This window comes from Oryctolagus cuniculus, chromosome 1 (assembly GCF_051225735.1).
Source record: "Oryctolagus cuniculus isolate XC-2025 breed Fujian yellow rabbit chromosome 1, ASM5122573v1, whole genome shotgun sequence".
NCBI lineage: Eukaryota > Metazoa > Chordata > Mammalia > Lagomorpha > Leporidae > Oryctolagus > Oryctolagus cuniculus.
In genome coordinates, this window is record NC_142867.1 from 200,292,105 (window position 1) to 200,319,396 (window position 27,292).

The 27,292-nt window shown below is 39.4% G+C and overlaps 1 protein-coding gene across 18 annotated transcripts in view; it reads left to right on the forward strand.

The window, feature by feature from the left end:
* ZCCHC7 (zinc finger CCHC-type containing 7) overlaps window positions 1-27,292 on the forward strand; it is a 268,423-nt gene that overhangs the window by 181,882 nt on the left and 59,249 nt on the right. For all 18 annotated transcript variants that reach the window (XR_016224337.1, XR_016224339.1, XM_017337500.4 and 15 more), the window contains one exon: window positions 25,411-25,454. Coding sequence is in view for 16 of the 18 variants with exons in the window: in XM_017337500.4 (XP_017192989.1) it covers window positions 25,411-25,454 (44 nt within the window). In the remaining 2 variants the exon portion in view is untranslated. The remainder of the gene's footprint in view (window positions 1-25,410; window positions 25,455-27,292) is intronic.

The following is a 27,292-nucleotide window of genomic DNA, read 5'->3' on the forward strand; positions in this document are numbered from 1 at the left end:
GCGGCCATCTTGTCATGGCCTTCTCATTCCACCGCAGAGAGAGGTCTTTGATCTGCTGGTTTACTCCCCAGATGGCTGCACAGCCAGAGCTGAGCTGATCCATAGCCAGGAGCCAGGAGCTTCCTCCAGGTCTCCAGTGTGGATGCAGGGGCCCAAGGACTTGAGCTTTCCAAGGCACATCAGCAGGGAGCTGGATCAGATGCAGAGCAGCGAGGACTCAAAACTAGCACTGTCATACTGGATGCAGGTATCTCAAATGGTTTAATCTTCTGCAGTTTTAGTACTAGTGCCCTATCTCTGAGTTTTAAAAGTATATATTTCCTTCTATGATTTGTGGGTATTTATTTTTTGCCAGTTATTGTAATTGTCACTGGTCATGTATTCTCCTTCTCCCAAGAAGTGATCATTATTCTCACTTTTGTGATAACACTTTTCTTGTTTTCTGTGTAGTTTTATCACTAATGCTTGTACTAAACCATATTGTGTTGTTTTCCTATTTATTAGGTTTATATTTGTGGAATTATATACGATATATATTTTTGTTCCTGGCTTCTTTTATATAACATTTTTAAACTGTGGTCCTTTATATTTGTTTGCTTTTTAATTGATGTGAAATATTTCATTATACCATTCTATTGTATGTGGACATTTTGGTTATTGCCAACAGTGTTTCTCTTAATATGCATGTTTTAAAAATTTTTTTCAGATATTTACCTAAGAGTAGAATTGCTTTGTCTTATACTTCTCTAACACTTTAGTGTTCTTTAATTCTCTGTTTTGGTAGGTGGATAGTAGTGATGTGTATTCACCAGGTAAATAAATGAGGTCAGGTATTTTTCACATGTTTAGTGATCTTTTAGAAGTCCTCTTTCAAGAAGAGCCTATTTAAGTCTCTTGCTAATTTACTTGTCTTAATAACTTATGGAAGATATTTATATATTCTAGCCATGATTCTTTTATAAGTTGGGCAAAGTTCTCCCACTTTGTGGCTTGCTTTTTCATTTTCTTAATGGCATTTCTTTGGGGTTTTTTTTTGATGCAGATGTACTTAATTTCAGTGTAGGCAAAGTTACCCAATTTGAATGCATGTACCACCACATACCTACTGTGTGATGACCTTGGCCAGCTTTGAACTTCAGTTTACTTGTCTGTAAAATAGGTAGTAATTGCCAGCACAGCGACTTACTAGGCTAATCCTCCACCTGCGGCGCCGGCACACTGGGTTCTAGTCCCGGTTGGGGCGCCGGTTCTGTCCCGGTTGCTCCTCTTCCAGTCCAGCTCTTTGCTGTGGCCTGGGAAGGCAGTGGAGGATGGCCTAAGTGCTTGGGTCCTGCACCCGCATGGGAAACCAGGAGGAAGCACCTGGCTCCTGGCTTAGGATCAGCGCAGCGCGCCAGCTGTAGTGGCCATTTGGGGAGTGAACCAACGGAAGGAAGACCTTTCTCTCTCTCTCTCTCTCTCTCACTGTCTAACTCTGCCTGTTAAAAAAGAAAATAGGTAGTAATAATATCCATGTCATAAGGTAATTGAGAAGATTAAATAAGATAAACACTTATTATAGAGCTGTTCACCTAGCAGTTCTTCAATAGATGATAATTGCCTTCCTTGTCATTTAGGGTGCTCATTTTCATACTGTCTTTTGGGAAATTGGGTAGTATTCATGAGCTATTTGCAAATGAATGTTTTGGAAATTAGAATCTCATATAATTATCCTAGGAATTTAGAAGGTGGCCTAAAATAGTAAATCATAATTAATTTGCCAAGAGAATTAAAATGTAACATTTTCTCTGATGAAAAGGATTTGTGCTCAATATGTGATCCTTGAATAATAAAACTGTGACTAGAGTGTCTTATCCAGAAAATGAGAATAGTTAAAAACAACCTAAATTCTATACAAAATGCATCCTACATTGAGCTTAGGGTAGATCTCTTTGCCTCCAGGGAAAAAAGTGAGGTTTCTTAAATAAGAAATTGCTTTTCCCTAGCTTATTGTAACTTTCTGATATTTATTGATAATTTCATTTTCCTCTGTTTTATTATTCATTCATTCAACAGTAATTTATAGAATGCCTTTTATTATGCTAGGGATAGTGCAATGACTAGTTTAGACTCAATCCTTACCTGAATTACACTAACAAAGAAGAGAAAAAGAGGAGTTTGTAAAAAGATCATAATGCCATGCCAAAAAGCTCCAGAATTCTGCTTCTGGTAATGCATTAATTGCTCCTAATAGACCAACCTTCCCATAAATAATTAGACTCTGAACAAAGCAGCATACCATACATTTTTTAAGAAGTGTCTATTTATGTGAGTGACTGAGAGAAAGGCTGACATTCTGTCCACTGATTCACTCCCCAGATGCTCACTACAGCCAGGGCTGAGCCAGGCCAAATCTATAAGCCAGGAAGCCCATTTGGGTCTCCCACATGGGTAGCAAGAACCCAGATACTTGGAGCATCTTCCACTGCCTTTCCAGGTGTGTTAACAGGAACCTGAATCAAAAGTGAAGTAGTTGGGATTCAAACACCTTGCAAGGCATTCTGTGCATCTGGTTAATGTGCTGTACCACAATTCCTGCCCCATCATAGATTCTCAATATGTAAAATGTGTGTAAATATACACATATAACACATTAAATCATATTTTAATACTTAAAAATACAAAATATACTGGGGCCTGCGCTGTGGCGCAGTGGGTTAAAGCCCTGGCCTGAAGCACCGGCATCACATATGGGTGCCAGTTTGAGACCCAGCTGCTCCACTTCCAATCCAGCTCTCTGCTATGGCCTGAGAAAGCAGAAGATGGCCCAAGTCCTTGGGCCCCTGCACCTGAGTGGGAGACCCAGAAGTTCCTGACTCCTGGCTTTGGTTCAGCGTAGCTCCAGCATTGTGGCAAATTGGTAGTGGACCATTGGATGGAAGACCTCGCTCTCTCTGCCTCTCCTCTCTGTGTAACTCTTTCAAATAAATAAATAAATCTTTTTTAAAAAGTACAAAATATATGAAGTCACTTGAGACCAACCAAAAAAGAAACTGATAGGGAGTCAACACTTGGGATAAAGAAATAGCATTGGCTCAGTTATCCTGTTTTTTTAGGACATTTTGCCTATGGACATTCATTGATACAGCATGGGAACAACTATAACTGAGAAAGAGATCTACAGTGTCACTGACTTGAGAAATCATACAACTGGCTACTATAGCAATTCGAAAGAGAAGGAGAATTTACAGAAGGAATCAAACCTTTATAAAGTTTTTGCCAAATCTTTGATCCTTAAAACAAAACATCTCAGCGCTCTTTGGAGGAACATAACAGAATCCATAGTCTCTGCAAAGTATCATTCACAAAATGTAGGATATGGTACAAAATTGCCAGATATGTAAAGAAATTGGAAAATTTTAGGCAGGATCATGGAAAGACAATCCGTGGTCACTGAGTCTGTGATGACCAAGATGTTGGAATCATCAGATAGCTCTTATTTATCTGTGTTAAGTGATGTAAAATGTGCACTCAATGAATAACAAACAGAAAATCTCAGTGGAGAATAAAACCATAGAAGAGAACCAAAGAAATTCTACGACTGAAAAAAGATATCTGAGTAATAAAATTCTGCTGGATAAGCTTAACAGCAGATTTAAAATGTCAGTTAACTTGAATACCAAAATTAACTCAATCTGAAAATCAAAGAGAAAAAATATTTTAAAATTTTAAAAAGTTGCAGTGACCCATTGAACATTATTTAAAAAGCCTAGTATGTGTCATTGGCATTCCAGAAGAAAAGGGGAAAAAATGGAACATAAAGTAAGTTTGAAGAGATAATGGGAAAGAATTCCTCGAATTGGTAAAAGATAGAATTGTACATTTTCAAGAAACTCTGTTAAATTGATGAGCATGAAAGATAAACTGAAAATCTTAGAAACAGCAAGAGAAAGGAACAATAATAATGATGGTTGACTTCTTATTGGGAACAATGGTAGCCAAATGCAGTGGAACAGTAATTTAAAGTGCTTGGGGAAGTGGGGAAGGAGTGTGGGATTTGAAGGAAAGCCGTCAACTCAGAATTCTATATTTAGCAGAAATATCATTCAATAGTGAATGCCAAATAAAAATCATTTTAGATTTAAAAAGTTTGAGAAAGAGAATTTGTTGCCACCTACCCTAAATGACTAGAAAATTCTTCAGGCCAAAGAGAAATGATTATAGGTGAAAATTCATATCTTCAAGAAGAAATGGGCCAGCGCTGCAGCTCACTAGGCTAATCTTTCACCTGCGGTCCCGGTTGGGGCGCCGGTTCTGTCCCAGTTGCTCCTCTTCCAGTCCAGCTCTCTGCTGTGACCCGGGAAGGCAGTGGAGGATGGCCAAGTGCTTGGGCCCTGCACCTGCATGGGAGACCAGGAGGAAGCGCCTGGTTCCTGGCTTTGGATCAGCACAGCATGCCGGCTGTAGCAGCCATTTGTGGGTGAACCAACAGAAGGAAGACCTTTCTCTCTGTCTCTCTGTCTCACTCACTGTCAAACTCTGCCTGTCAAAAAAAAAAAAAAAAGAAGAAGAAGAAATGAAGGAAAACATTTTTAAAAATTAACTTTTTTCCTCTCAATTTTTAAAAAATACTTATGAGGTCTAAAGGAGAAAAGAAAAGATTGGTTTGCATGTAGATGTAATAAGGTACATTATTAGAAAGGACTTGAACAGGCAAGTGAATAGAATCGTGGTTCTAGGATTCTTATCTTTTACACAAATTATATTAGTCCTAAGTAGACTCTGAAAAAGATAACATTGAAATTTCTAAGACAGTACACATATACACAAATTACAAGTAGATAAGCCTAAAATGCCCCAGAGAAATTATATTGGAGTCCTAAAAATATTAAATTAATCTAAAAGGAACAGATAAGGCCTATGATCAGATTAAGTAAAATATATAGATTATAAATAAAAGGATGGTAGAATGGACATTTGGTGCATTTGAGGTTCCACCTGAGCCATCTGGATCTTATATTGGAGGTCTAGTTTGAGTCTCAGCTCCTCTGCTTCCTAGCTAGCTTCCTGCTAGTGTATACCCTGGGAAGCACTAGGTGATGCCTCAAGTAATTGGGTTCTTGCCACCCACATGAGAGACCCAGATTGAGTTTCAGGCTCCTGGCTTTGGCCGCCCAGCCCTGCCTTTTATAAGCATTTGAAGAGTGTATCAGTGAATGGAAGCTCGCTCTCTATCTTTCAAATGAAATGAAAATAAGCAAATAGGCCTGCACCGCAGCTCACTAGGTAATCCTCTGCCTGTGGCACTGGCACTCCAGGTTCTAGTCCCAGTTGGGGCGCTGGTTCTGTCCTGGTTGCTCCTCTTCCAGTCCAGCTCTTTGCTGTGGCCCGGGAGGGCAGTGGAGGATGGCCCAAGTCCTTGGGCCCTGCACCCGCATGGGAGACCAGGAGGAAGCGCCTGGTTCCTGGCTTCGGATCAGCACAGTGTGCTGGCTGTAGCAGCCATTTGGAAGGGTGAACCAATGGAAGGAAGACCTTTCTCCCTGTCTCTTTCTCTCACTGTCTAACTCTGCCTGTCCAAAAAAAAAAAAAAAAAAAAAGGCAAATAAAAATAGAACAATTAAAAAACATAAATAAATGAAAAAGATAAAACATGCTAGGAGTAAGCTTGTGAATACTAGAGTGGTCGTATTAGTATCAGATAGGTGGACTTGAAGATAAAGGGTAGTATAAGAGATAAATGAGGACATTTCAGGGAGAGAAAAGATTCCTGCACAAGAATGAAAATGACTTTTAAAATAGATCAGACAAAATTTAACTTAATTAAAAGAAGGAATTATGTCCCCTCCCAAAAAGAGAACAGATTTATTTTTTGTGTTTCTAGTACAATAATTAGAATCAGTTCATTTAAAAATACATAGCTGTCCTTACTTTGTATATACTGTCAATGTGGTACCAAAAAAAAAAAAAAAAACAACCCAGATTTTCAGAAAATAAAATGAGAAAATATTTCCCAATTCTATTAGTACATCTTTTATCACTTTTTGTGGTACTCAGTCAATCATGTTTTGAAAGGCATACTTCATTTTATACTGTTAGATGTGTGGGTTTGCATATGAGAATGCTTTTGAAGAGTAGAAGTTGTAAAGGGAAGGAAATTGTTTGACTGTAAACACTAACTGTGGCATGTACATGTATAATTATAGCTTCGCTTCAGTTCTCCATAACCAACCTACTCACCTAGCAGTGCTGTTTCCTAGGCTAAGGTGCTCAGAGAACTCCATAAAAAAGAGCTGAAGTATAATCACCTTTGGTTATTAAAAGATACAGGTAAACTAAATATTCTTTAAGATTATATTTGAAAGTATTGCTTTTTAAAGAAATTTATTTGAAAAATAGAAAAAGACAGATAGAAGTAGAGCTTTTGACCCATGGCTCACTTTCCAAGTGCCCACAGTGACTGAGACTGAGCAAAGGACAAAGCTGGGGGCCAAGAATGCAGGTCTCCTATATAGGTGACAGAAACCCAGTTACTGGAGCCATCACTGCTGCTCCCCAAGGTCTGCATTAGCAGGACACTAGAGTTAGGAGCCAGAAGCAAGTATTGAACCCCAGTACATGAAGTGTACTTATCTTAATCACTAGGTCAAAAACCTGCCCCATAAGCTGCTTGTTTTTGATAGACAGGCACTCCATCCCTACTCCAGTATATAGTTCTTAAAGTCTCAGAATTCCAGCTTCCTTCCAGTTTTAAAGTTTCTGTCTTAAGCATTTTGAGCAGCTCTGAGGTAAAAACATCTTACTCTTAGTCTCTTCAGAATAAAGTCTATATTCCCATCATCGGTGCCGCTTACAGGACTTTGATATCTTATCAGTAGAACAAGAACATACTTTCCAAGTACTCCATCCAGAGTCGCTACAATATTGTTTACTACTTATAGTTTCAGTTTCACAAGATAAAAGCATCCCAGAGATGGATGGTCATGATGCCTGAGTGTTTTTAATACATCTGCACTGGATGCTAACAGATAGTTAAGAAGGTAAAAATTCTTTTCTGTATTTTGCTAGTATTAAAAAGTTTTTTAAAAGTTGGTAAGAAAATTTAAATAAAAATGCCTTGAATCATTTTTATCTCTCATGAAAATGGCCTTGGTTTCAAAAGCAAAACACATCTTGCTCTTGATTTTAAGAACTGCCTAAGTTGCTTGCACTCAATATGTAAGAATTGTATGTTATAATATTTTTAAAAAGTATTGATAGCACAATTCTTTCTCAGTTTTATTGAGTTCATGTACAAATTAGAAGTAAAGACAGGTAGCCAGTATGTATCTACCATATCCTAAAATATATATTCATGGTTCAAAAACATGTATAATATAAATTAACCGTAGTTTCAGGAGGATTCAAATTTTGAATTAAGATTTCCTTGTCTTCACTACTCACTCCAGGATCTCATATATCTAGATTTAATTATTAGCCTCTTCCAACGTGTCCATTGTTTTGAAAACAGAGAACTTTAAAGTAGAAAAGTAGGCTCCTTCTTTTGTCCCTCCTGACTTAAATTTTATTTTCAAAGGAACAAAGAAGAATTTAACAAGATTCTGATTTACTTGACCTCATTTTTCCCATTTCCCTATTACTACTTTAATGATTTATTTCCAAATATTCCTGAGAATCACTTTTTTGTAGCTATAGACACCTCAGTTACATTATAGTAGTAATGATGATATAGAAAAAAAAATTGTTCTGACAAAAAAATTATCAGAAATGGATTTTTCAAGTTTATTAAACAGGAAGGACAGCTTGTTTGGTTTAGACATCAAATAAATTCTGACCTACTAGATTCGCAAGTTCTATATTGTGCTTGAATTTTCCATTGGGAATGAAACATTCCACTGTTCCTTTTTACTGTTTAACTTAAGCTGCAGTGAACGCTAAGAGAATGGCCCTGTGGCTGAGCTGCTTATTTTTTTTTTTTAATCTATTCATTTTATACTTTCAGACAGATTTTTCCCTGGGGTGAAACAAAGGTTAACTGAAATTTCCTCTGTTGTGTACCTGAACGAATCAGCAGTTCAAGAAGGAAATCCCATTGATGGGCCAAGAGAGTGACAGGCTCTATTTAAAGAATTCCCCCGACTGTGTGGTAGACCAGCCATGGCATGAATTTAACTGTTCCTGTGGTCCCCATACTTGTACCCACCAAAAAAAAGAGAGAGAGAGAAAGCGACTTTGTTCTGCAAACGTTGCCCTAAGCTTTGAAAACCATGAGCCATTGAGTTTTGTGAATTCAAGTTAGACAGCAACAGAGGCCAAGACTCTAGGGGAACAATATCTGAAAGGGAGTACACAAAAACAGGTAGAAACTGTTTAACTGTTTTATTTCTCTGTGTATGTACATATTTATGTGTGTTTACACACACACTCAAAAGTTCTGTACTTTTTTCACATTTTATGTAGCTATCCCTAATTATGTTTAAGCAATGACGTTTATTGATTATTTTTAATGTATGACAAATATGAGGATTGTGCGTGTGTGTGTTTACAAGGTTTTTGCTCCTTAAAAGCATTGTTTTAGCAGGACATACTGTAGGAAACAAGAGTGAACACAGTATGAGTTTAAACAGTATTTAATAAATGGACTTTTATGTTACCTCTGCAGGAGCTTTACTGTCTTGGGCAGCTCATGTATTTTGTATTTTGCCTGTTTAAGGAAAGCTACTTTAAATATGAAAAGATGGTATCTTGAGTTGGATTAAACATCCTTAATTCATATGTATTTAACCTCAGGACTTGTGAGCCTTGTTGAAAAATCCAGCTTTAAACCCTGCGTAGTAGGCCTCAATAGTGCATAATACATAGAGATTATAAATAATAGTAGCCTTTTTCTGAGGTGGAGGTTACTGTTTATTCCCAGGGGCATGACCTGTTTACATTTTTAAGAAATACTTCACATGCACTGTAGATTTGTATTTCTGTGTAGAAATTGAAGAAAAATTTTCCTTTGTTATTTGAAAAAAAATTTTCCTTTGTTATTTGAAGCTTTTGTTAGCAAAGTTTCTAAAGTGTATCCTCCCTGTAATGTGGATGGGAATGTAAGGAGATTTTGAAAGACAGTAGAATTAATAGAGAAAATATCCAGTGACAGATTTTTGTCTAGAGACTTTGAAGAAACTGGTACCATTTGAGTTGGTTCTACCTCAGAGATAATCTTGGGGCTAGGTTCCTGCTCAGAAACAAGATGCTGAAGTCTGGAGAGATCAGATCTTTAGTACATAATTATGCAATATGTTTTGGAAGAATCTAGTTCTCAATTCCTAGCTTGTGTTTCCTTGCATAATGAACTACTTCTCTTACATTCTGAGATGCTTTTTTTTTTTTTTTTTGAAATATTTATTTTATTTATTTGAAAGAGTTACAGAGAGAGGTAGAGACAGAGAAAGAGGACTTCCAACTGCTGGTTCACTCCCCGGATGGCCACAATGGCCGGAACTGGACCAATCCAAAGCCAGGAGCCAGGTGCTTCTTCTGGGTATCCCACGTGGGTGCAAGGGCCCAAGGACTTGGGCCATCTTCTGCTTTCCCAGGCCATAGCAGAGAGCTGGATCGGAAGTGGAGCAGACAGGACTAGAACTGGCGCCCATATGGGATGCCAGTGCTTCAGGCCAAGGCATTAACCCACTGTCACAGCACCAGCCTCTTTGAGATACTCTTTTTAAATAATGTCTCTTTCTCTTTTTCTTCTGTTGTTTCCTTGATTTTAATTTTATTATTTATTTGAAGGAGTAACAGAGAGAGGGAGAGACAGAGCAAGAGAAGTCTTCTATCTGTTGGTTCATTCCTGAAATGGCCACAACGGCAGAGCTTAGCCAATCTGAAGCCAAGAACCAGGGCGTTCCAGATCTCCCACATAGGTGTAGGGTCCCAAGCACTTGGGTTATCCTCTGCTGCTTTCCCAGGGGCATTAGCAGGGGTCTGGATTGTAAGTAGAGCAGCTGAGACTCAAACTGGAGCCCATATGGGATGCCAGTGCTGTAGGCCAGGGCTTTAACCCACTGCACCACAGCACCAGCCCCCTTAATTTTTCTTGTCCCTTGTTCTGTTCCTGTCTTTCTTCCCTCTTGTCTTATTTCTCGGTATGGGCCCTACTCCACATTGATTGTAAGTTAGGAACAGGCAAATATTCCATATAACCTATACAGTGGGACTATGTTGTTTCTCTCTCTCTCTCTCTCTCTCTCTCTCTCTCTCTCATTTATTTGAAAGGCAGAGTGATAGATCAACCATACACCAGTTCATTCTCCAAATGGCCCGAACAGCCAGGTCTGGGACGTGCTGAAGCCAGGAGCCAGGAACTCCATCCTGGTCCTCATGCATGGGTGGCAGGGGCCCAAGTACTTGGAATGTCATCTGCTGCCTTTCCAGGCCCATCTGCAGGAAGCTGGATCAGAAGCAGAGCAGCTGGCACTCCAACCTGTACTATAATATGGGATGCCAGCATTGCAAGTAGTGGCTTAATCCACTGTGCTTCAATGCCAACCCAAGTATATTGTTCTTGGATGTTATTTTTCAAAAATCAGAATTGTATTTACTCTGCTAGTTACGTAAATGAAAGAGTTAACCAATGCCTTAGACAGTTAGTTGGCAGTTGATTTAAAGTTCAATAAAAGCAATTGACCTTTTTAAAAAAAAATAACACTTTGTTCTTTAAAAATTATTCTGCCTAGCCTTTAAGGTGGCTGTGTCTCAGGTCAGAGTCCCTGGATTCTTTTCCCACCTCTGTTCCAACTCCAGCTTTCTGCTGATTCATACTCTGGGAGGCAGCAAATTCCTGCCACCCACGTGGAATAGAGTTCTCAGCTTCTGGCTTCTGCCATCCCAGGCCTGACTGTTGAGAAGTAAACCAGCAGATGGGAACATGTATTCATTAGAGTATGGTCTATTTATCTCTCTTTCTGCTTGTCAAATAATTTGTGAAAATTAATTTACTCAAGAAATCAGGATGAATATTTCTATAAAAGTCTACTGTCAACTGGGATGAATTTTTTAAAAGTTGTTTTCCTGGCCAGCGCCACAGCTCACTTGGCTAGTCCTCCACCTGCGGCGCCGGCACACTGGGTTCTAGTCCTGGTTGGGGCGCCGGATTCTGTCCCAGTTGCTCCTCTTCCAGTCCAGCTCTCGGCTATGGCCCGGGGGGTGGGGGGAGCAGTGGAGGATGGCCCAAGTGCTTGGGCCCTGCACCCGCAATGGAGACCAGAAAGAAGCACCTTGCTCCTGGCTTAGGATCGGTGCAGCGCACCAGCCTTAACAGCTATTTGGGGGTGAACCAACGGAAGGAAGACCTTTCTCTCTCTCTCACTGCCTAACTGCCTGTCAAAAAAAAAAAAAAAAAAAAGTTGTTTTCCTTTGAACATCTTTTTAATTTCTAATCTTCTATGCCTTCTTGTTTGTCTTCTGACATCTCAGCCTAAAGATGAGTAATAATTATGACTGTATTGATAAATATTTGTGTTTTGAATTTAACAACAATTCTGCCAATAATATTCTTTCTGGAGCTAAACTGAAACCTGAATAGTTTGTGGACTTATCCATATAATATCTCAATATCTCTGTTCTTTCTCATTATCCTAAAGATTTCTTTATTTATTTGAAAATGTTAGAGAGAGGGAGAAACAGAGAGAGAGGAATCTTCATCCACTGGTTCACTTCCCAAATGGCCATAGTGGGCAGAGATGAGCCAGATCAAGGCCAGAGGCCAAGAGCTTCTTCTTGGGTTTCCCACATGGGTGCAGGGGCCCAACCATTTGAACCATCCTCTGCTTTACCAGGCACATTAGCAGGGAGCTGGATCAGAAGTGGAGCAGCTGGGACCGATGTGGGATGCCAGAGCATAGGTGGTGGCTTTACCAGCTACACCACAACTCCATCTCCATAATATCTCCGTTCTATTCCACGTGCTAAGTCATCTGATATCATGTTAGAAGGTAGATGTTTTGGGGCCAGCGCTGTGGTACAGTAGGTTAATCCTCCATCTGCAGCGCCGGCATCCCATATCCGCGCCAGTTCTAGTCCCAGCTGCTCCTCTTCCAATGCAGTTTGCTGCTATGGCCTGGGAAAGCAATAGACGATGGTTTAAGTGCTTGGGGCCCTGCACCCACATGGGAGACCAGGAAGAAGCACCTGGCTTCTGGCTTCAGATTGGCGCAGCTCTAGCCATTTCGGCCATTTGGGGAATGAACTGATGGAAGGAAGACCTTTCACCCTGTCTCTCCCTCTCACTGTCTGTAACTCTACCTCTCATATAAATAAATAAAATCTTTTTTTAAAAAAAGGGAGATGTTTTAAGGAAATAGATTACTACATTATAGTTGGTAATATTCTTTTGTCAGATTTCTTGAACAGTTGTTTATATTTATTGCCCCCAAATTCTCTACTTCAGTTTAGTTTATCACATTTTTTAGTTTAATCAGATTTTCACTCTAGGGGCTGCCATTGTGGCATAGTGAGTTAAGCTGCCACCTGTAACACCAGCATATTATATGGATGTATGTTCGAGTCCCAGCTGCTCTACTTCTAATGCTGCTCTGCTTCCAGCTCCCTCCCTGCTAAGGTTTCTGGGAAAGCTGAGGAAGATGCCCAAGTCTTTGGGCCCCCGCCACCCACATGGGAGACCCAGAAGAAGTTTCTGGCTCCTGGCTTCAGCCTGGCCCAGCTCTAGTCATCATGGCCATTTGAGGAGTGAACCAGCAGATGGAAGATCTCTCTGTGTCTCCTCTCTCTTTAAATTCTGCCTTTCAAATAAATAATCTTAATTTTTTTTTTTTTTTGCATCACCACTCTGTAAAGATTTTGTTTTTAGGATCACCAGTGACTTTAGTATAAAATCCAAGGATCAGGTCTCAGCCTTTACTTTACCTGATGTTTCAGTGGCATTTGCCATAATTGATGACACCGCTTCTTCAATACACTGTCTTTGATTGGCTTGTAAAGCACTGACCCCTCTCCCACCATCTTTCCTCCCATCTCACTAATCATCCCTTCCAAGCCGTTACTTCTTTCTTTTCACTCAGTCCCTTGGTATTTACCATCACTGTACCACAGCTGGCAATTTTATGTTTCCTGTTTAAATCTGTCTCCTTAACTTATGATTCATATGTCCAGTAGCCTATTGAACATCTTCATTTGAATGTCCTTTTTTTTTTTTTTTTAAGATTCATTTATTTGTTTGGCAGTCAGGGGGACAGGGTAGGGGAGAGGGAGATCTTTCATCCTCTGATTCACTCCCCTAAATGCCTACAATAGCTTGGGCTACACCAGGCCATGCAGGAACCAGGAACTCCACCTGAATCTCCTACATGGGTGGCAGGAACCCAAGTACTTGGGCCATAATTCACTGCCTCCCAGATGCATTAGCAGGATGCTGGATCTGCTGGATCAGAAACACAAAGTAGCCAGGACTCAAACCAGGCACTCAGATATGGGATGTGGGCATCCCAAACAGCGGCTTAACCCCACTGTACCACAATGCTCACCTACACAATTTAAATATTCTACTACTTATTGCAAATCCAACCTATCCAAAACTAAATTCATCTTTCCGCCATATTCCTCTGCAACTTTTAGTTGTAGTAAGACTGTCTTTTAGTTGTTCAAATCAAAACCTAGGAGTCATCTTTGACTCTCTTACATTCATATCCAGCTGATCAACAGATCTTGTTAATTCAACTTTTAGAATATATTCAGAAATCATCCACTTCTCAGCACATCCACTGCTCTACCCTGGTCAGAGGTACTATTATTTATTACTGAGTTATTACTGTAGTCTCTTGCTTCTATTCTTGCCTTCTACCTGTTTTTTACTCTAATCAGAGCTGTTCTTTAATTTATATGTCGAGTCATATTCCTCTTCTCAAACCCTCCAGTGACTTCACATTTCACTGAGTAAATCCAAAAATCGTTGTAATGATGCACAGCCCTAATGCTAGTACCTCTTTGACTGCACCTTCTCCTGATTCACTCTTTTGTAGCCATACTGGCCTCTGTGCTCTTTGGGAATATCCTTGCCTTTGGAACTTTGCTTCTGCTACCACCTAGGATGATATTACTCCAGAAGACTTGCATGGTTAATTTTCTCATTTCCTTTAAGTTTTGCTCAAAAGTCAGTGAAGTCTATTCTGTTTATCCTATGTAAAATTGTAACTCATATCTAGCACCCTGGCTTCTGTTACCTTGTACTACTTTTTGATTTTCCCAAATTGCTAATATGCATCATTTACTTAATGTTTGTTATTTATTCTTTCTCTCACACATTAGAATGTAAGTTCTATAAGGGCAGCAATCTGTTTTGTTCACTGATACATCCCAAGTTCCTATAATGGTTCCTGAAACATGGTAGTAGCTCAGTAAATATAAGTGAGTGAATGATACGTATTGGAAATAACTATGATTTTCAGGAACTGGCACTGTGATGCAGCAGGTTAAAGCCAAGGCCTGCAAAACCAGCATCCCATATGGTTACCAGTTTGTGTCTCAGCTCCCTGCTAATGCACCTGGAAAAGCAGCAGCAGATGACCAGAGTTCTTAGGCCCCTGTACTCACGTGGGAGACCTGGAAGATGATTCTAGCTCATGGTTCTTGGCTCCTGATTTCCACCTGGCATAGCTCTGGTCATTGAGGCCATTCCAGGAGTGAACCAGCAGGTGGAAGATTCTCTCTCTCTCTCTTTCTCTTTAGCTCTGCCTTTCAAATAAATAATTTTTTAATTATGATTTTTAATGTAATCCTTTGTCTACCTCAGGTTCATGGAACTGGCTTCTAGTTTGAGTTTCTCTTTTGAGCGTTGCTAACCACATGCAAGTATTTGGAAGAACTGATACTACATTACTTTTCTTTCCTAAAAGCCTTCCAAAGAACAGAGGGAAAATTTACTCTTAATAGAATAAAATTCATGGGCCGGCGCCGTGGCTCACTTGGTTAATACTCCGTCTGCGGCGCCGGCATCCCATATGGGCGCCGGGTACTAGTCCAGGTTGCTCCCCTTCCAGTCTAGCTCTCTGCTGTGGCCCGGGAAGGCAGTGGAGGATGGCCCAAGTGCTTGGGCCTTTACATTCGAATGGGAGACCTGGAGGAAGCACCTGGCTCCTGGCTTCAGATCAGCGCAGCACCGGCTGTAGCAGCCATTAGGGGAGTGAACCAACGGAAGAAAGACCTTTCTCTCTGTCTCTCTCACTGTCTATAACTCTACCTGTTAAATAATAATAATAAAAAAAGAATAAAATTCATTCTACCTCAGAGCTACTATATATGGACTCTTTATAGTATATCGTGGGATCCTAGTGATCTTATTTTGGCCATTGCTTGAAGCATTTTACTATTTTTATCACCCTAGGAGTAATTTTATCATTATTTATCCATTATCACAAATTATGCTAACAACAAAAGAAACAAATCATGAAATTAATGAGAAAGCAGAAAATGATTAAATTGCCTGGAAAGATGTTGCAGTATTGAATTTACTCATCACTGTTGCATTATACTTCAATTTTCTTAATGTGTTACCTAAAATACTGCATTATCTTTCAAGAATGTATAAGTCGGAAGACACTATTGTTATAATCATTTTTAGCTGCCAGTTGAGAATTGAGAATTTTATGTTTTCTGCCCAAAATGGCAAATAGAAAATTGACATGATATTTTTGTGGTTATTCAGTAACTCAGAAGGTGAGTGGAGAGAGATTGGTAGCAGTATCTAGATCCTAATGATGTGCTAAACATGTTCTTTTAAGTAATTTTCAGCTTAAGATTTTTCAGAAGGTTTTGCAGATACGAATTTTCTCATACTCAAGAACTGATAAATGAGCAATATATTTCTAAGTACAGAAAACCAATAAGAGATTTTTTAAATATTTATTTATTTATTTGAAAGTCAGAGTTACAGAGAGAGAGAGAGAGGTCTTCCATCTGCTAGTTCACTCCCCAAATGGCCGTAGAGGCCGGAGCTGCACCGATCCAAAGCCAGGAGCCAGGAGCTTCTTCCGGGACTCCTATGGGGGTACAGGGGCCCAAGGACTTGGGCCATCTTCTACTGCTATCCCAGGCCATAGCAGAGAGCTGGATTGAAAGAGGAGCAGCCGGGACTAGAACCGGAACCCATATGGGATGCTGGCGCTTTAGGCCAGGTCTTTAACCTGCTGCCACACAGCACTAGCCCCTAGTAAGAGATTTTTTTTTTTTTTTTTTGACAGGCAGAGTGGACAGTGAGAGAGAGAGAGAGAGAGAAAGGTCTTCCTTTTGCCGTTGGTTCACCCTCCAATGGTCACTGCTGCAGCCGACGCACCGCGCTGATCCGATGGCAGGAGTCAGGATCCAGGTGCTTTTCCTGGTCTCCCATGGGGAGCAGGGCCTAGTAAGAGATTTTTAATCTAGTCAATCAACAGAAAGTTGTGTATCAGGAAGTAATTGTGACAAAATCTGGACAGTACATCTTTGATAAAGGATGTATGACTGTATTCTTTCACATTTTATGATATTTCGATGCCAAAATTCGCTTGATATGGTTTGTATCAAGTAGACAAATGCTGAAGACATCTGTACAGAAATCATTCAAAGAAAAATAGAAGATACAGAAATGAAAAAAAATTTTAGCTTGATCGTTCTGATGGATGTTTTATAAATATAAAAGAAAATGTTTTACAGTTATGGAGCAAGAAGGAGATATAGTTGAAATCTGTTACAAATATTTGCAAATGTGGAGTTATTAAAGTTCATGCATGACAATTGGTGAACAATTAGTTGCATTCCAGAATGTCAATTTCAAGTATATTTAGTTTTGAAAATAAGAGCATGTGGAATAAAAATTTGAATTCCTTATGTTTAAGTTCTTAAGGTTCCTGATGAAATTATTTTTCATTATCTCTTTTATTCTATAAGTTGTTTATAAAATGACTTAAATTATTAAAAGAGTATATTGAGGGGCCAGCACTGTGGCGCAGTGGATTAACACCTTGGCCTGAAGGGCCGGCATCCCAGTTCTAGTGCCAGTTCTAGTCCTGGCTGCTCTTCTTCCGATCCTGCTCTCTCCTATGGCCTGGGAAAGTAGTAGAAGATGGCCCAAGGGACCAGCGCTTTGGCTCACTTGGTTAATCCTCTGCCTGCGGCGCCAGCATCCCATGTGGGCACCGGTTCTAGTTCCGGTTGTTCCTCTTCCAGTCCAGCTCTCTGCTGTGGCCCAGGAGGGCCCCTGCACCCACTTGGGAGACCTGGAGGAGGCTCCTGGTTCCTGGCTTCAGATCGGAACAGCTCTGGCCATGGCAGCCATTTGGGGAGTGAACCAATGGAGGGAGGGAGGACCTTTCTCTTTGTCTTTCTCTCACTGTTTATAATTCTGCCTGTCAAATAAATTAAAAAGAAGAAGAAGAAGAACGCCCAAGTCCTTGGGCCCCTGCGCCCACGTGGGAGACCCGGAGGAAGCTCCTGGCTCCTGGGTTTGGATCGACCCAGCTCCAGCCGTTGCGGCCATCTTGGGAGTGAACCAGTGCATGATGGAAGACCACTCTCTGTGTCTCTACCTCTTTCTATAACTCTTGTCTTTCAAATAAATAGAATAAATATTTCAAAAAAAAAGAGTACTTTGAACCCAGATAATTAATGGTGATAACTGTTATTTCTCTTATAATGTGGCAAATATATAATTCAAAGGCTCTTGATATTAAGATGACTAATATTTGGCCTTTCAGGGAGATGAATGCTAATGGCTGGCATGGTTTAAATAGACTTTTCTGGTCAAGTAAATGAAACAATTAAACTGTCATTAAATTCAGGAAAACTAAGATGCATTCGGGAAAACTAAACTAAGAAGGGAAACAGTATACTACCACATAGTCATAAATTGAGTTCATTTCTTATCTCAATTTAAAAAAAAAATCCATTCCAAAATAAACTGAATATTAATTTAACCTAAGAGTAGAGAATAGAAGGAAAAGAAATCCAGTCAGAGTGTTAGAACTAAGTCTTTTACTTTATTGGGGATTTAGATATTAAAGTTTGAAATAGACACATCAGTAAATAGCAGAATGAACATTATTTAGAAAAATCAAGAGAAATAGCTAAAAAATTGAAAGTAATTGCCTCTTCATAGTACAAGGTGAAATGGGAAGGGGAAACTTCTATTTTTTCTAGTATGTAATATTTCCATGAGCACGTATTACCTTGATAAAATTAATACTAAAACATGAAGCTTTTAATTTAAAGACAATATCTACGTGTATGTATCAAATGAAGTTGAAGGCGCAGGGAAACCCAAGTATTTGTTTAGAAAGACATTTTAAACAAGTACACTATGGAATTGTAAGACTGACTGAATATTGGAAATGAAACATTAGGTTAAAAAGGAAAGTAAACTATGTTTTGAGCCATTAATAACAGAGGAGAGGGTATTTTTACCTTGTTTTTAAGTGGAATTACATAGATAAATTTTTTTTGAGATATCTTACCCTTGCAAAGACTGTAATACAAACATTTGTTATATATCATATAAGCAATTACAGATGTGAGCCTGAACCTTTTTGATGTAAGATCTGCAGAGAGAAAATCAAAGCAAATCTGACCCCAAAAATGATAACAAAAGCAAATTGTTTCAGAGTGACTTATTTCAAAAGTGACCTCTTGATGAGATTTGACTGTTTATTTGTGCTTGTTATTTTTAAAATATTTTAAATTTTCATATGAACTATTTTCTGTTTTGCTTTTGATGGGGGGTTGGAGGTAGGGAATAGGCATCCATGAAATATTCGTTTAAAAGAAAAGTAACTCCCCTGTGCTGGGCAGTTAGCCTACAGTTTAAGATGCCCTTGCCTGGGGGCCATTGCAGCATTTAGGGACCCAGCCAGAGACTTGAGTTCTCACTAGCTCATTCACGTGTGCTTGCTCTCCCACCTTCCCTTCCACCTTCTCTCCCTCTCCCCTTCCCATTCCCTTCCTCCTTCTCAAATACATCAATAAATAAATAAGAAAAGAAAACCCACGATCCATTGTATTGATTGTTTCTGTTGATCACTGTCTATTGGTCCTTGATATGATTTGAGGGTCTTTTAAAAATTTTCTAAATAAATATTTTTTTTAACTCGGTAGTTCATTGAACCCTGGGGACAGAGGAAGAGAGGACAGATAAAGATCTTAAATATGAACTCTTTGCAAGAGTTCCATAGAACCCTGTGCTAAACACCTGTATGTGTTTCCTCTTTCTTCTTCCTCCTTTACCTCTAAAAAAAGAAAAGTTAAATCCCCATTTATCATTTACACACATTTTAAAAATAAAAGTCGTTTCTGGTAAATTTAATATGATTTAAAATGGCATGAATATGTTGATGCTTTACTTGCAAATTCTTCTATTAAAATTTATTTTATTTAGACTATTGCCAGTTATACAGTACAAAGTTTTCATTACTAAAACAGTTTTATGCCCGGTATTACAATGAAAAAATATAAATATGAGTAAACTATGACAGAAAAAAAAAAACAGCTTGAGAAGAATGCAAGTGAATAAAGTAGCTTAACCCTCAGGGGATTTGAATGTGGCATTGTATGTGTTTCAGAAGTCACCGTTGAAATAACAGATGCTGCTGATGAAGTTGAGAATAGTAACTTCATTTGAGGCTAGTTCAGTTGCTTATTAGAAGTGAGAAGATCCCAGAGGGGACTCTGATGTCATGGTGTTAGGCTGAGGAAAGGGTATGGCATAAATATCAGGCAGCTTTGTAATCCATAAACACTGGCTGGGTACAGGCATGATTGTTTACAAATGTGTAGTTATAGTATACTTCATGTGATCTTATGTTTGCCAGTATTACTCAACAATAGTGTGGAGGTTTTTTAAGTCCTTTTTGCTTCTTATTTACTATAAAATTTCCTAAGTTTTTTCCCTAACCATAAAGAACTATCTTAATGACCTTTTACTATGCAACAGTCATTGATTAAATTATCTATTGCCTTATGTGCTCTGATGGAGCAATGATTATTCACATAAGTGTACATATGAATATTTTCCCTCTTTTTGCAATTTTCTAATGTGCCTCAAACTATTCCAGATATTGTGCTGATGCCTAAATAGATAAAATACATATGATCTCAGTCCTCAGAGAACTTTAATGTGGAGAAGAAATAAAGTATTTATTAGTGTAGTTTTTTATACAAGGTTTAGGAAAGCTCAGTAGCGTGAGAGATACAAATAAGGTACTTTTGGACTATAACTGCGCAGGGAGAAAATACTTCTATAGAAGGAAATCACACAGTTGTAAATGTTGTTAATTGTCTCGATGAACATAATTGCCCATGGTAAGTATGCAACCATGCTTTGATGTTTCAGAGATTCAAAGATAGAAATGACACAGTGAAAGTCCAGGATATTATTACAAGTTTGAGAGTGATTTTCTTTGCTTGTGAAGGAGTACCAGGTAAGAAATCAATGGAGACAATAAGGAACTTGAAGGCCAACTCCTAATTCCAAGTGGATGAATTTGGGATGCATTCAAGTTTCAGAGTATACAGATACAGGTTTAGCTTCCAAGAGAACAGCAGGACATTGGAGAAGTTTTAGAGCATAGCTGGACTTGAGGACTAAGAAGATGAAGCAAGAGAAATAGTTAAGGACCAAATTATAAATCATGGAAGGCACTGGCATATTTATCTTGTGTTTTAGAACTATTACTCAAATAACAGTGGAATGGAAAGTAGTTGGTGATCATAGAGACAGCAAAAATTATTTTAACCTAGATGGGAAATTAAATAGCCTTGGGTTAAAGAAAGGACATTGAAGCTATTTTGGGTCTTGATACAAACAAGACTTCTACTTAACACCGTCTGATTGGCTGTTTGGTGTTGGACAGACTGCTTTTCCTCTCTGAGTCTACATATTACTGGGTAGGATTAAATGGCAACCATGGTGCCTTCTAGCACTGTTTCTGTGACTCTATCTACTTTCCTTTCATTGCTGGAATCAAATACACTGTCACTTAGTCCGATTTACCTCAGTCCTCCGGACCTTTAAACCAGCACATGGTGTTTTGCCTTAAAGACAACTTGCCACAGGGCCCGGTAGCACTCACCTTCCATGTGTCTACTACCCAAAAGGCCACAGAACGTGAAACAACACTGCCCTCAAGTATAAAATCCAGACTGCCTAAGGAAGCCTGTCGTCGCCTCTTAGCTGTTTTGCAGCTTGGTCTTGCTGATATCTGGGGTTGTGGTTCTTTTCCCACTTCAGAACTGTGATCAAGGCAGTAGCTGGTAATTCTTTCCTTGGATTAAAATCAACTCAGTGCTACAAACATCTGTTAAACAGATTACAAGGAGCAAGGTGCTAGAGGTAAGCAAAGATGAGCAAGAGCTTATATAGCCCAGGAGAAGACAAGGAGACAAACGAAAAGAGGAGTAAGAGAAGATGAAATAATGCTATTGTTAATTTAAAAGAAGAGATAATACCTGAATTTAAGGAAGGGGGGAGCAGAGGCCACAGAAGGCTGGGCCATAAAGGAAACTATTGAGTTACAATTTACATACAGTAAAATGTACCCACAGAAAAAATTCAGTGTGATGCATTTTTGACAAACTTACGCACCTGTGTAACCACTACAGAAATCAAATGTAGAACATTTCCATCATCCCAGGGTGTTACTTGGTACACATGTGCAGTCAGTCCCACACCCAAGGCGGCCACTCCTTTGCTCTGTGTCCCAGCACGTTTGTTTGGCCTGTTCAAGGACCTGAAGGAAATGGGATCCTACTCATGTACCGTTTTGTGTCTGGCTTCTTCCACTCTAAATGTTTCTGACATTCATCATGTTGTCGGGTAGTAGTTGTTCCTTTTTTCTTACACAGCAGTCTTCCATAGTAAGGATATAGCACAATTTGTTTAGCCAGTTAGCTGCTGAACTTTTGGGTTGTTGCCAGTTTAGGGCAATTATGAATAAAGCAGCAACAGTAAGTGTAGAAAAAAATTATTTTGATACCAGCTTTTCATTTCTCTTGGGAAAATACCACGGAGTACAGTTGTTGGATATGGTAAGTATATCTCTGCCTTTAGATGACACTGGCAGGGCTAGTGGTTCACTCCCCAAATGACCATAATGGCTAGAGCTGGGCCAGGCTGAAGCTAGGAGCCTAAAACTCCATCTAGGTCTCCCACATGGGTGGCAGGGGCCCAGACACTTGGTCCATTTTCTGCTGCCTTCCCAGGTGCATTAGCAGGGAGCCGAATATGTAGTGGAACAGTCCAGACTCCAGCCAGTACTCATCCATTGCAGTGGAAGGCTTAATTAGCTGCGCTACAACACTGGCAAATGTTCAGCTACTACCCGACAACATGATGAATGTCAGAAACATTTAGAGTGGAAGAAGCCAGACACAAAACGGTACATGAGTAGGATCCCATTTCCTTCAGGTCCTTGAACAGGCCAAACAAACGTGCTGGGACACAGAGCAAAGGAGTGGCCGCCTTGGGTGTGGGACTGACTGCACATGTGCACCAAGTAACACCCTGGGATGATGGAAATGTTCTACATTTGATTTCTGTAGTGGTTACACAGGTGCGTAAGTTTGTCAAAAATGCATCACACTGAATTTTTTCTGTGGGTACATTTTACTGTATGTAAATTGTAACTCAATAGTTTCCTTTATGGCCCAGCCTTCTGTGGCCCCTGCTCCCCCCTTCCTTAAATTCAGGTATTATCTCTTCTTTTAAATTAACAATAGCATTATTTCATCTTCTCTTACTCCTCTTTTCGTTTGTCTCCTTGTCTTCTCCTGGGCTATATAAGCTCTTGCTCATCTTTGCTTACCTCTAGCACCTTGCTCCTTGTAATCTGTTTAACAGATGTTTGTAGCACTGAGTTGATTTTAATCCAAGGAAAGAATTACCAGCTACTGCCTTGATCACAGTTCTGAAGTGGGAAAAGAACCACAACCCCAGATATCAGCAAGACCAAGCTGCAAAACAGCTAAGAGGCGACGACAGGCTTCCTTAGGCAGTCTGGATTTTATACTTGAGGGCAGTGTTGTTTCACGTTCTGTGGCCTTTTGGGTAGTAGACACATGGAAGGTGAGTGCTACCGGGCCCTGTGGCAAGTTGTCTTTAAGGCAAAACACCATGTGCTGGTTTAAAGGTCCGGAGGACTGAGGTAAATCGGACTAAGTGACAGTGTATTTGATTCCAGCAATGAAAGGAAAGTAGATAGAGTCACAGAAACAGTGCTAGAAGGCACCATGGTTGCCATTTAATCCTACCCAGTAATATGTAGACTCAGAGAGGAAAAGCAGTCTGTCCAACACCAAACAGCCAATCAGACGGTGTTAAGTAGAAGTCTTGTTTGTATTTAAGATCCAAACCCAGAATTGAACCAAGTGAAGAATGGTGGAAGTTCTAATAACCCAGCTAGACAAGTCTACTTGGTTTGATATTGGAGTTTAGATAACAGCAGCATTATAGAAAAAGGTCAGGCAGTCTGCTGTCATTGCCATGGTTTAGCCAAAACTGGAATCTTAAACCTTGTAGTAAAGCCAAGAGTTAGCTTTTCTTTTCCTATACTTCATTTATCACTTCAGAGGTACTTATTTTGCATATAATTGAAACCTATTTTGTATACTTTTTAATGAACTTTCTACAGTAAGAATGGTTTAACTTTTTTGCAATTATATAGAACCTAGAATATTGTTGAATTCCACAGGAATGTTAAAAAAACAATCTAAATGGAGTCTTTCTTTTTCAAACCTTCCCTTTGCAGTATTCTCTGTTCTTGTATAAATTTATTAGGACTTAAGTAATGGTCACAGTTGCTATTTTTGCATTTCATTCATTTGACATTTCATTTTATTAAGGAGTATTTTTATTCAGTTTCATAATTAAAGTGATTTCAAGTGATCATTTTGCTTTTGAATGTTGAAGGAAGTTGAGATGCAAGAGGCAACTTTGCAAGTTATAGCAAAACATGTTCCTTACCTGGATTCTTTGAATGAAAGAATAACTGCATGGACGGTGATGACGAAGGAATAGATTCTGCTTCTATTTAATGTGTTCTCCACTCAGTGTACACATGCAGCCTCCAGATTTTCCAAAGAAAATAATCATCAGCACAGCATCTCTGCTTTCCTAAGGATTGGGCTTTTTATAAAGCAGCCCCATGTTTTTCTAGTAAAACTATTTTATTTTTAAATATGTCTCTGGACACTTACTCCTGGTAGGCCTGGGAAAATAGAGATTACTTCATGTCTCTTCAAAATTCTTTTCAAAGAAATAAGTCAGAGTCAATTTGTGTTTTTGAGATAGAGGAAAGTAGTAAGGTAGGAGGAACGGGGAATCTTGGGGGCAGTCAGTCTTTCAGTTCTTTGTTGACACCTTAGCTTCGGCATTAGTCATAAGTGCCCTCCTCCTTGGCCATGGGTAGACTGAGGGAATAGCAGCCATTGCAGGTTTGTGTGAAAGGACAGGGCAAAGTGAAGAAAACTGCTGATACAGAAAATGTAGGGTTTTGTTGCCTCTAGGTTTTTACAGTTGTATTTTTAGATTAATCAGTGGTTTCTGGATAGTTTGCCTCCCTTTTTGCTCCTGTTTTTTCACTGTTTTTGATGTTAAAAAAAATAAGCTCCTACCCTTAATAGTGCAGTCCACGTTTTTTTTTATTGTTTATATCAAGTCACTTAGAGTGGACATAGTTAATGCTGATGTTGGGAGGAAAACTGTCTCTTAGATCTGTCAACTTAGATCCCTAGGGCTCGGAGTTAACTGACAATGGACAGTTTAACTGGAGAAAAGAAAGGTTTGTCCACTCAGGAGCACTCAGTAATATGAAACTTGCTAAAGAGGGTAGAGGGTAGAGAGGTAGTGGCTTAGATGCCAACTTAACAACAAAAAGAAAGTTTAGAGAGTCAGAGGGAATGTCCGTGTAAGGCCTGTTTCTAGTGTTTTTGGAATGTCTCAGTGCAAACTCAGTCATTTCCCTGACTGGACACCTCCTGGAAGGAACAGGAGGGGTTTGGGGAGGGTTGGGATCAATGCTTGTCTGTAAAACTCTGCTTTAGTCATTTAAGCAACATTCTGATGAGAGTTCTTTCTACATCTGCTATTGGGTTTTAAGTCTCATCACTGATTATTTTATATATTTTGATGATCTTCAAAGCATTTTTATGTATCTCATTTGATTCTCACAGAATTTTTTAGGTAGAACAAATACTATCCCAGTTTCACAGGTAAGGAAACTGACATTCAGGTTGGTTGTTGAGAGCCACTCAACTAATACTTGAGTTAAAGATGAAAGTTTAAGACAGCAGTTCTCACTGTGCCTTTGGGGTCTAATTTGAATACTAACCAATTGAATAATCTGGTGTCAATCTATAAGTGCTTTAAAGATGCCAAAGTTGAGTAACATTGTATTTGTTTTATAGGAGAAGATGGTGTAAACTGGTTCATCAGTGACAAAGATATTGAGGTAAAATAATTTTTGAAATTCTAAGTAATAGATTAAGAATTTCCTTTGATTAATAGCTTCCTTTTATTTTATAATGATAATTTTTGGAAGATTAATAAAGTTTGTAAATGGGTCTGGCACTGTGGTGTAGTGGGTAAAGCTGCTACCTGCAGTGCCAGTGTCCTATATGGGTGCCAGTTCAGGTCCTGGCTGCTCTGCTTCCAATCCAGCTCCCTGCTAATGTGCTTGGAAAGGCAGCAGAGGATGTCCAGGTCTTGGGCCCCTGTGCCCATGTGGGAGACCTGGAAAAAGCTCCTGGCTCCTGGCTTCAGATGGTCCCAGCTCCTGCTATTTCGGCCTTGTGGGGAATGAACCAGCAGTTGGAAAACCTACCTCTCTCTCTCTCTCTTTCTCTCTCTCTCTCTCTCTCTCTCCTTCCCTCTCTCCCTCTAACTCTCTAACTTTGCCTTACAAATAAATAAATAAATAAATAAATAAATCTTTAAAAATTAAAATCTTTTAAATGGCAGTGGATCAAATGACTTATTAGGAGAAGCTTGATTTTGGAATATGAGTAATTTAACTTTTCAGAAACTAGATTCAGCCTTGACTGTTCTGAATCAGTTAATAGCCATGATAATTTAGTTGCCTTTCCCTTTCTTCTTCTATGCCATGGTAAGTCCTGTCAGCCGATGTGGCCTGGTACCACTAAATGTTACCACCGGAAATAACTGCTTCTTCAGTGTAAGGAAATGGTTTGTCTATATTTAGAATGCTGCAGGTGTTTGTCTTTGTCAATTATTAGCTTTAATTGTGGCAGATGCTATAAAAAATAATTTTACAACTTGGTAGAAGTTTTAAAAGATAACTGCAGTGTATCTACTAAACAAGTACAGCAGAATAACAAGCAAAAGTTGAGAGCTTTTCAAAGATAGAACTCTGCCAAACAAGGAAAAGGACACAGTTGGGATTTATTTATCTATTTATTTTAAAGATCTCATGTGATATGGGACAGCTAGCATTGGGTCACTATGTAGGCAAAATGGATCTTAACAGTGACTCCAGGAGGGACTGGCACTATGCCACAGTGGGCATCCCATATGGGCGCCCGTTCCAGTTCTAGCTGCTCTGCTTCCAGTCCAGCTCCCTGCTAATGCACCTGGGAGGGCATCAGAGGACGGCCCAAGTCCTTGGGCCCCTGCACCTATGTGGGAGACCTGGAAGAAGCTCCTGACTCCTGGCTTCAGTCGGGCCCAGCCCCAGCTGTTGTGGCCTAGGGAGTGAGTCAATGGATGGAAGACCTCTCTCTGTCTCTACTTCTCTGTGTAACTCTGTCTTTCAAATAAATAAATCGTTTAAAATAAATGACTTCAGGAGAAGGAAGTTATTTCACTTTCTTTTAGAAATTATAATCCAATTTTGTAACCTTGTGCTGTACAAAAGAAGAGATATATTTGGTAGCTATGAGGCTTTATAAATTTATAAAAGATAAAATTTTATAAATTGCTATTCCCTAACTAAAAATTTAAGCAGGCCTCTTATTCAGGAAAATATGAGTGTACCTTCAAAATTTTTATTTTATTTTTCATTTTTATTTATCTGAAAGGTGGGCAAAAAGAGACAAAGAGAAATCTTCCATCCTTTGGTTCACTCCCAAATGCCTGCAACAGTTGGCATTGAGCTAAGCAGAAGCTAGGAGCCCTAAACTCAATCCTGGTCTCCACTGTGAGTGGCAGGGACCCAAGTTCTTGAGCCATTACCTGCTACCTCCCAGAGTATACAGCAGCAGGAAGCTGGAATCAGAAATGGAGGCAGGACTTGAACCTGGGCATTCTGACATGGGATGCAAACATCCCAAG